At 32.0% G+C, this 10,746-nt stretch overlaps 2 protein-coding genes across 2 annotated transcripts in view; both read right to left on the reverse strand.

Moving 5' to 3' along the window:
- HELRODRAFT_159076 (hypothetical protein) overlaps positions 1-2,498 on the reverse strand; it is a gene marked incomplete at both ends in the record, with an annotated part of 2,986 nt that extends 488 nt beyond the window's left edge. Inside the window, 2 exons of the mRNA XM_009010994.1 lie at positions 1,582-2,162; positions 2,256-2,498. Of these exons, the coding sequence (XP_009009242.1) occupies positions 1,582-2,162; positions 2,256-2,498 (824 nt within the window). The remainder of the gene's footprint in view (positions 1-1,581; positions 2,163-2,255) is intronic.
- Positions 2,499-2,710: 212 nt separating this feature from the next.
- HELRODRAFT_159077 (hypothetical protein) lies at positions 2,711-8,151 on the reverse strand (the record flags this gene model as incomplete). Its single annotated transcript, XM_009010995.1, has 10 exons — positions 2,711-2,911; positions 3,595-3,798; positions 3,893-4,011; positions 4,079-4,121; positions 4,340-4,397; positions 5,625-5,708; positions 6,584-6,627; positions 6,712-6,771; positions 6,891-6,983; positions 7,993-8,151. The coding sequence occupies 10 exons, from the start codon at positions 8,149-8,151 to the stop codon at positions 2,711-2,713; spliced, it is 1,065 nt and encodes a 354-aa protein (XP_009009243.1).
- Between the last annotated feature and the right edge of the window lie 2,595 nt (positions 8,152-10,746).

Raw genomic sequence — 10,746 nt, forward strand, 5'->3', positions numbered from 1 at the left:
TTTGAACGTGCCTTCCACCTTTTTCAGTGCCCCCCTCACACCACTACATCTCTTATGCACCTATTTCTGACATTCTATACACAATACCGAGTTAGCCTTCACTCTCCTGTCACATACCCCACAGGGGTCTATTTTACTTATCACTCGCTCCCCAACTTCCCCACTCACCATTACCTTCGTCTTACCAATATTAACTTTTAACCCTTTGTTTTCAATAACACTTTTCTATCTGTCAAATTTTAACTGCAATTCTTCCATGCTATCAGCCATCAAGACTAAATCATCTGCATACAAAATCTCAAATAACAACCCCTCCATTATGTTTCCACACACAGCATCCATCACAATTGTAAACAGAAACGGTGATAACACTGATCCTTGATGCACTCCTACCTTAACACTAAAAGAGTCCGACATCCCCCTTCCAACCCTCACCTTTGTCTTTGCCCCTTCATACAGCTGCATCACAGCTTTAACAAGTCTCTCATTCACTCCTTTCTTCCTCAACGCCCATTCAATGACCTTCCTCGGTACTCGATCAAAAGCGTTTTCTAGATCCACAAAACACATGTACAATCTTCGTTTCTTCTTTCTATAATTCTCCTGCAACATTCTCACCATGAACAACGCATCCACCGTTCCCCTACCAGGCATAAACCCACACTGCATTTCATTAACTGTCACCATACTTCTCAACCTCCTCTCAAGCACCCTCTCCACTACCTTCATTCCGTGCTCTAGTAATTTCACACCCCTATATGACCCACAATCTTTCACATCTTTGCCCTTATACAACGGCACCAACACACTGTGTCGCCAATCCTCAGGTATACCTTCATCATCAAACATACTGTTAGCAATTCTCATCATAACTTCAATTCCTATCACCCCACTCGCTTTTATATGTTCTGCCGCCACTTCCGAAATCCCTGTCGCTTTACCTAGTTTCATTTCTCTAACTGCTTTCTCTACTTCCTCCATCGTCACCTTCTCTATAGTTCCGTGTGTGATCGCGGATTCCACATCTCCATCCCACTCATTCTCTTCATTCATCAACCTTTCCATATGAGCTTTCCACACCTGAGCTTTTTCCTCCTCATCTATGTACAACTTGCCAGATCCATCCCAAACACATCCATTCCCTATAACATCTTTCCTATCCCTCATTGACTGCTTTGCTGGTTTGAACATTTTCCTCGAACTCACATCAAATTACATTTCCTTCATTAACCTATCTGATGCTTTCGTCATTGCAGTTGCCACTGCCTGTTTTGCAACCTTCTTAGCCTTCCTATACTCAGACTCCGCTTCCCTCGTCATGTCCCTTCTCCATACCCTAAACCTCTCCTTCTTGACTTCCAAAACCCTTCTTATATCTTCATCCCACCACCACGTCTCACCATGCCTACACTTTCCTTTCGTCCATCCACATACTTTATCTGCCGTAGCCAACACACAGTCCCTGTATCTCTCCCAAACATCTCCATCCTTACCACTCTCCCAATTTTCAGCCACCTTCACTTCAAATGCCTTCTCGCCTCTGCATCCTGCAACTTCCATGTCTTTCTCTTTGCCACAAACTTATCCTTCTTCCTCCTCCCCATTTCTTTTGATGTCACATCCATCACAACCATACTATGCTGCAACATACCAGGTATCGCCTTCACATTCTTCACATACTTCCTATGTTTGGCCCTTACCAATATATAGTCTATCATCGATCTATGTTCCCCTGACCTATAAGTAATCAATCGCGCTGGTTCCCTTGTGAACCAAGTATTCCCCACCACCATGCTATGTGCATCCGCCAACTCCAACACTCTACGCCCTTCCTTATTCCGTCTATCATATCCCCATCCCCCATGTACACCTTCATATCCGTCTGCATCCGCCCCCACATGACCATTCAAATCACCCAACAACACCACAAACTCATTCAACCCCGCTTGCCCAATCTCGTCAGAAACATCATCATAAAACCTATCCTTCTCCTCTTCCTTCCTACTTTGTTGCGGAGCATATCCTGATATCACCCTCACTATTACTTTTCCAAACACCATCACCACCACAATTACACCATTGCTTCTCCGCCTCACTTCCAACACCTTCTCCACCAACTCTTCTCTTACCATCACACCAACTCCTCCCGTACCATCATCCCCCTTCCACCACAACTTATATCTTCCACCTTTAGCCCCCACAAACCTTGTACCCTCACCCTTTCATCTGATCTCCTGTAATGCAGCCATGTCAACCATTCTCCTCTGCAGCTCCTCCACCACTTCCAAACTTCTTCCTGTCAACGTGCCTACACTCCAGGTACCAAACCTCCAACCTTTTGGTCTACAAGTAGTCCTTCCATCTATAGTGCCTTGCACCGCTACACTATAGAGTGGGGTGCCAGTAGCCAGACCATCCACAGGGCCTTGCACCACAACCCCATGGACTGGGTCTCCGGAGATTCTTCGCACCCTCTTCTGCCGGATACTGAGGGCCATTGTTATTTCCGTCATCATAATTAATATATTATCATATATAATTATTATGATACGTCATCATATATAATTATAATCATGTATGATTATAATTATATAATTAAAAATATTTTTTAAATAAAATAACTCGTGCACAACTTCTTGAAAAATTTTAATTTAAAGAGCGTTAATAGTAAAATAAAAAATAAAAGAAACAGAAAAAACTAAATAAATTTTTATTTTTTGCTCAATAATTCACCAAGTTTAATTTTTTTCAACTCTCTTGCAGCTTTTCTTTTTAATTTTTTGGCCGTTTTCCTTTTTTTAGCCGATTCAGTTTTACTTGAGTCGAACAAGGACCCATTAGATTGGTTCTTTTTAATCTTTGCCGGTCTAGAGAAGTCGTTTGAATCACTTTTTCTTTTTCGAGATTTTACCTGCAAAATATAGAGAAAATCAAAAAAAAGATATTGTGTATACATCAAACATTATCACGAAATAAAAAGATGTATAAATCAAACATTATCAGAAAAGAACGAATATTATCACAAAACAAGAAAATATAGTAGCAGCTAAACATCGACATTTGTTTCGCTACAACAAGCCCTTCTACATTCAAACGTTTCTAGTTCCCTATCTACCAGTTTACATACGGAAACTAAACTCATTTCGTGTGTCAATTTATCCATTACGACCGCAATGAATGCCACATAAAACATAAGCTTAGTACAATTAAAGCGTGCACTTTCTTCTATTCACAGAAATACGTCATTCATTTGAACCTATTTTGAAGACAATAAAACCAAGAGACCCAGCTACTTTGACGGAAGCGATGAAATATTAGAAAAGTTTGTCTCTTTTTTGCTTATCGCACAATTTTTTGTTAATTTTGCTACTTAGAACAGTTAATTAAACATATGACGTTGGCTAAGTTCAAAAAAGTTATAAAAGATCGTTGTTAGTGATAATCGCCACAATAAAGTTACAAGCCTAATTTATTTATACAACTTCCTTAGATTAATAAGTGCCACAAGTTTTTACGTCCTTGTATCAATTGATTGGCAAAATGAAGCACGTTTAAATAAAATTTGCAACAAATAATTTTTGAAAAAAAAATCACTTGAGCTTCCAGTCCGTTTTGTGATCTAATATCTTTGAAAGTCCCTTTAGTGTACCCTTTTTTAGCAGCAGCTCCATTTAAAGTTTTGGAACTTTCAGGTTTTTTAACTTTTTTAGATTTTGAGATGGATCTGTTAATTCTCAGAGGTCTGTTGCAAAATTCCTGACCATCCATTGTTAACGCTAAATCAACTGAAGATGAGTCCTAAACAAAAAAAAGTTGAAATAAGACTATCCAAATGATGGCTAATGTGATGTCATGTACATGATGAACAATGGAAAATGTTGTAATGGCTTACCTTGAAATTAATATAAGCAAAACCTTTGCCCATTCTCGTGTACTTATCTCTAACAACTCGAACATAGTTAATTTCACCGCAAACTTCAAAAAATTTCCTCAAACTTTCTTCATCAGCATCTTCATTTGAAAAATTAATATTAATTAAACGTTATTTTCAAAAATTTCATTAGAAAAAACGACCAACCAAAACGTAGATTTCCAATGAAAATGGACGACTTATTTTGGTGCTAACAAATAAAAATTAAAAGTTAATAAAAATCACCACTTAACAAACATGGCAGAAACTGTGGTAGTTGACATTAATCAAAATATAATGAGTTGAAATCTAAGTAAATAAAGACAATGAATGAAGTTGTCATGCATTCAAAGAATAAATATAAAAGTTGATGGGCAATTATAAACAATTGCAATAGTAAAATATAACTAAATGAAGAAAACAACGAACTGTTTTGCTGGATGCACTATCCACTCTTAAATGAAATCCATCCAGTTCCATGTTGTTTCTGCACGACAATGAATGAATAAATTACTCTAAACCAAATGAATAAATAACTCTAAATCAAATAAGGGTTGAATGCCTTTTCAAACCATACATGCTAGTCAATAAGTTCGGTCCTCAGTGTAACAATGGCTTTCCACCTTTACCTAAATTTTTAGGACCAAACATAACTTCTGATAATTTTTTGGTTGGCACATATCCAATTTTCAGCAACTAAACTTTCTAAAACTCTTGGTATTCTTTATAAACTAAAGACTAAACTTCCCAATCACATCATAAAGCTGCTCTACTATTCACTTATCTACCCGTACCTAATCTACCGTGTCTCACTTTGGGACAATAGTCCTGCCTCTCATGTTAAGAAATCCAATAGTTTAAGCCCTTCCTTTGTCATAGCTAAGTTTCTAACTATCAACCAACTATACACTCTAAGACTTTCTCTTTTTTCTTTTTCATTAAACATTTTAAGGGAATCTCATTTGCATACTTTATTTGAACCCTTTCTACTCATTCCTTCTGAACATTTACGGCATTTATATCTCCTTTCTTTCTTTATATATTTTTTAGACACCTATGTATGTATTACATCCTTTCTAAGCATTTCATTTTCATCATCCCAACTGCTTTTATTGCTTCCATTGAATTATCTCCCACTTAATTTCATTATTTGTTAAAATTTGTTTTCATTTTACTACTTTTCTGTTATATACCTTCTCTAATTTACTCTTATCCACCTACAGTCAATCTGTAATGTGTATTCCATCATTCATTTTCACTATCTAAGTAAGACTTCTTTGTTAATTTATTTCATTTTATTTTTTTCTCTGATACACTTTTGTGACTGACACTATTATATGCTATGCATCCTCCTGGAACATAATTAAGTGTATGTAAATGCATGTATACATATTTTGTATATGTATGTATATTTATATCGCTTTGTGCACTTGCGGAGACCGTACAAGTTTGTAATAACTTCTGGTTTCCCAGTTCTTTAAATAAATAAGTAAATGGTTCATGTTATTTTAGAGTGCACATCATAAAGAAATAAAGTAAGAGAGAGATAATAAATGATTTGCCAAACTGTGAGATACATCAATCTATCTATATGGATAATAAATAAAAAATATTTTCAGCTTTTGGCGAATGTACACACCTAAGCACAAATATATTGTACAAACGTAATATATAATAATTCATAGAAAATATAAAAAATAGAAAAGCAACTAACAGCTTCAGAGCCTCTGAAACAGAGTAAGCATCTTGAAAGACGATATAAGCATTTGAAGTTTTGAGTTTAGGATGAAAATCCTTCCTGCGCAATAATTTAAACGTTTATAAATGAAAGATGATGATACGTTTTATATTGAAAATTTCGCTATTTTCAATGTTTGGTTCGAGTTAAGCATCCTTCACTCCTTTTCCTTTTCGTGCTAAATTTTAATAATGTTAATTAATTGTCCTATTGAGAAATTAACGTTGACGGACTGTGGTGTTATCAATCTTTTAGTTTACATATTCCAGACTGAGAAACTGGTTCATTTAAGCAAACAGGGACTGAAAGGGGCGTTGCCTCATTTCATTCGGATGTCATTTTGCAGTCGGTTCCTAGCAGCAACAATTGATTACAATTCTTGTGCATAAGCTTTCACTCTCACACTCAACAAGGCACTTTTTACAAGTTACTAAAAACAATTCTACAACATATTAATTCACATCAGGAACATAAGTAATAACTCAATCAGTCTTTTAATTTTTGTGTTGATAGATGCACCCTATATTATGTTTAATGGATGGCCAACTAAACACAAAGAAGCCTAACCTATTATTTAGACGACATTTTCCCCGAGATCGGGGGTTGCCGTTTGGCTACCTATGATGAAACCGAAATACCCCTCGACGCCATCCACATCTGTCACTCACCTCAGTATCACGCAAGTTAAGATATGAAGTTAAGATAATAATAATAAGTTAAGATATGAAGTTAAGATAATAATAAACAGTTATGAAGTTAAGATAATAATAAACAATTAATTGTCCTAGCATGAAAAGAATGGCAACTGTTAATTTTCATGATTGCAAATCATCTTTGAAGTCAACTCAAGACCACATTAGATTAAGATAATGACCTTCGCATTTGAACAAAAATGTTAATGAAAAAAATGAATAGAAATTCAATTAACTACTCACTTTATAACCAATACTTTCTTAGGCTTCTCCAAGGATGCAATAGGCTGTTACAATTTTAAATTTAAAAAAAAATTTAGCAATTTTTTTGAGGTAAATTTATAATAATTATTTATATAAGACAAACTTACCACTGATCTTAAACGAACTGATTCAATTTTCCCACAGGACTTGAAATGATTTTCAAGATCCTGAAAAAATATTAATTAATCAATTTATAACAACTTAGGAAAAAAAATATAGTCACAAATATTTTGGTTTCATTTTATTTTTTAACTGATTCAAATTTTACATTCACCCAAGAACGCACCTTTTTGGTTGAATTTAGGGACACGTTACCAACAAATACAGTTCTCTGGTTTTGAATTTTTTGTTCCTTCAAGAATGGCTTGCTCAGAATTCTCTTTTGTGCATTTGATAGTTGATTGTCATTAACATTTATTTTCCTTTGAAATATTGAAGTAGATACAAATTTGTTGGATGTTGATTAAGCAACTTTATTAGTAAATGTTGATTTTAAAAACTAAATAGCAAACTCACATGAAACAAATGAGTAAAACCATTTCAGAAACAAAACTCTTCAACTCAATTAACAACAGCAAATAACTCTTATTTTTGAAGCAATAAAATTTAAATCAAATGAAAAAGGAAAACAAAAAAAAGTAAATTGAAAAAGATTTTAAAAAATTGATTTAAAACCTTGCATTTTCGGGAATTTTTTTAGGTTTGGTCCTTTTTGAAATTTGTAAATTCTTGTTCTATTTTGAAAGTAATGTTTGAATTTTTAGTACATTGCCAAGATAATAACATGAGCATTAAGATAATTAGGTAGCATATCAAATTTTATGTTATAAGGCATGACAGATATGTTAACAATGTGTAGTTAGAAAGCATCAGACCTCTTAATTGAAGCCAACAATTCAATACCAAAACTAATTCATCTTCATCTTAGAATAAATGATGGCTCACATTCGTCCATCATACTCTTTATTATATTAGGAATATTAATTATTCAAACAAAATAAAAAAATTTTTAATTTAATTTTCCAAGTCATCAAAAACAAGGTCTTAAGGTTTATAGCTTTAACTTATTTATTTGGCAATTCATTAATAGAAACATAATGGAAAAACAAATGATTAACCAAGACTAAGAAACAAAAAGTTACATAAAATGCAAAGGCTACGAACTGCAGTCACTTGCATGCATACATCCCACATAAACAAATTTCAAGTTCAAACTGTTACTTTTTCTCTAAAATTCAGCTCAAATCCGAATCTCTGTCCAACATTTTGATTTTGACAGGAGCTGAATTTGAAAAAATGGCTAAACTTTTTTGGACAATTGGCCAAAGCCAAATTTTGGTAATACCTAAGCCAAAACATGGGCAAATAAGATCAATCAACCCACCCACCTTATCAGCATTATTTTGGTATTCTTTCTTGAACAAACTGCTAACTACATCTGACTTGACACCACCATCATGGTCATTATGATTGCCAGAGGCAGAGTTTCTAGTCAAAAATTTAGAAATGCACCCAGGCTCATAATCACATTTGGTAGTATCACCCATTGGTCAAAATTTGATTAAATTCAAAGATTAAATTTAAAATTTGCACAATTTGATTGTAATAAAAAACAAAACTCAATACATGTGCAACAAAAATCTCAAAATTAAATAAACGGCAAGATAACTCAATCGTCGCTCAAAATAAGCAAAGAATAGGCATTTAAAAGTTAATCTGTTAAAAAATATTCAATGGCCATTTAGCTTTTTCGTAAGATTTGAGCTAGAGAAATAAAATTGTAAATTGATCGGGATGTACTTATGTCATTATATTCAACATTCAAGTCAATAAAAGTACCAGGTCTCACGCGGTTTCGAGGTTCGAATATTGTCTGTCCGACACTAAAGACATATATATTAGGTTTTGAATGGGCTATTTCGTATAGAATATCATTGTTAAACTGGATGGCATAGATTGCAATAACATAAATGAGGTAAATAGAAAAAGCGATAATTTAAAAATTTATAACTAAAAAAAATAAATTTTGTAAAATTTGATAAATAATTGTTATAAAAACTAAAAAATAAAACCAAATTTAAAGTGCGCTAAAAATAAACGCGACTGCGTTCGAGGGCTGTATCTGTAACTAAAGTAAATGACGATACCATTGAGTTATATGATTGCATAAATATAAAATATATACATTGATAAATACAGTGATGTATTCTATATATATGTATATGTATGATTGATATATATCCATAAACGATATTTCAATATTTAGAATCTACTTCCACTTTTCAACAGTACAATCAAATAAATTCGTTGAAAGCTTAATAGTTGTTCAGTTCAGTTTGTATATTTAATTTTTTGTTTTATGTATTTAATTAATTTAAAATTAATAAATAAAATATATTAGTTATATCACATATTGTTGTTACTTGTTTTTAAATTGTGATAATAAGATTTATAAAAAAATTTGGCAAAGGTATACAAGTCAGACTACCCATGCAATTATTTTTTTTATTAAAATTAGTAATAGACTTAAAAGTGAACTTAGATTAATAATAGTAAAAATTAGATTGTTAGTTTCATATACTTGGAATAATAAACACATAATTTAGGACATTTAAAAATTAAAATAAATTGAAATAGAGTAGGCAGTAGGATATTTAATATTTACAATGGAAATGTTTTTTTTAGAAAGATGGATTGGTATTTCGGTGTAATAATATCAATAGTGTAATGTGATTATGCATGGTAGGTTTTAAAAGTATCTTCAACATTGGTGAGCATGAAAATATACTTTGATGAACTCTTTTAACGTTAATCATTAATGGGCATAAAATTACATTTTTTTTACATAATAGTTAGGGGTTGAATAAGGCAAGCAAGGGTAATTATACTTTATATTTATGACAAACTATATACATAGAAAACGAGTGATTCGTTACTAAAGCTCTTCATTTTTAAATGCTCAAATATTTAAATTAAATGTTAAAGTTAAAGGTATTTTGCTTTCACCAACTTTAATCCCGGCCCTAATGCTAACCTTTATCGTGACTCGTTTCAAATTTTATTAATCTGACACTTTCTAAGTGCATATTTTAATTATTAATCTAAGTTTATTTTTAAAATTATTTACACTCTTAATGTAAAAATAGTATTCTGAATTGTACACCTTTACTAAAATTTTTGTTAATTTTGAATTTTATAATTTAAAAACTTAGTTAAATTAAGACGGAAGAAGATTCTTAAGAAGTTTCTTTCATTCTTGCATAGCTTGAAGAAAAGGTATTTTATTTAAAATAATTTTGTACATTATAAAGTTTATTAATAAAACAAATTTATTACTTATAGATAGAGGCAAAAGCATACATTTTTAGAAATAAATAAAAAGCTTTTTTTATTTTGTTTTATTCAATTTAATTGTTATTAACGTTTATTAAATAAATTTTGAAATAATAAAAATTTAAAGATATTAGTTATTTAAATCTATAGAGGTAGTCCCAGTAAAAAATCAAAAAATGTCATCATTTCGTGTTAACAAAGTTAAAAGATGAAATGTGAAATGCTCGTTTTGTGTGGCAGAAGTCGCTGTTAAATTTTAAACAAAAACATTTTCACACCCTATTGTTACACGTAATTAAAAATTAATTAATTTTCTTATTCAATTTCTCTTCTGTAATTTCATTATATTTCTTATTACTGTCTACTGATCATACTATTTCAACTAGATTTGTCATTATCATTAGTTATAGGTTTCTCATATCATGCCTGGCATTCTTTTTAAATTTACTCAAAGATTCCAAACTTTCTCACTTTTATGTGAAAAGTTTTTGTTTTCCAAACTAATTTTTCATGAAAATGTTTCTCTTCTCTTTGTCTCAGCAACTGTTTGCACCTCTCAATTTCAAATAGTTCCAGATTTCAATATTCCTTTTTTTAATTATGTGGCGGAAAGAAAATCTATTGTTTGAGTGGTTATTATTTTTTTAAACTACAGCTGATGTTTGGTATTATTATTTTTGATTTAATTAAGTAATAGTTTAAGGTATTATTTAAAACCTGTTTTTATTCATAATTTTGTAATTCATTTTGTTAAGAAGATAATTTGACAAAAATGTTTTTGTTTACTAGACAGTAGTCAATTGAAAGTC

The sequence above is a fragment of the Helobdella robusta genome, assembly GCF_000326865.2.
Source record: "Helobdella robusta unplaced genomic scaffold HELROscaffold_1, whole genome shotgun sequence".
NCBI lineage: Eukaryota > Metazoa > Annelida > Clitellata > Rhynchobdellida > Glossiphoniidae > Helobdella > Helobdella robusta.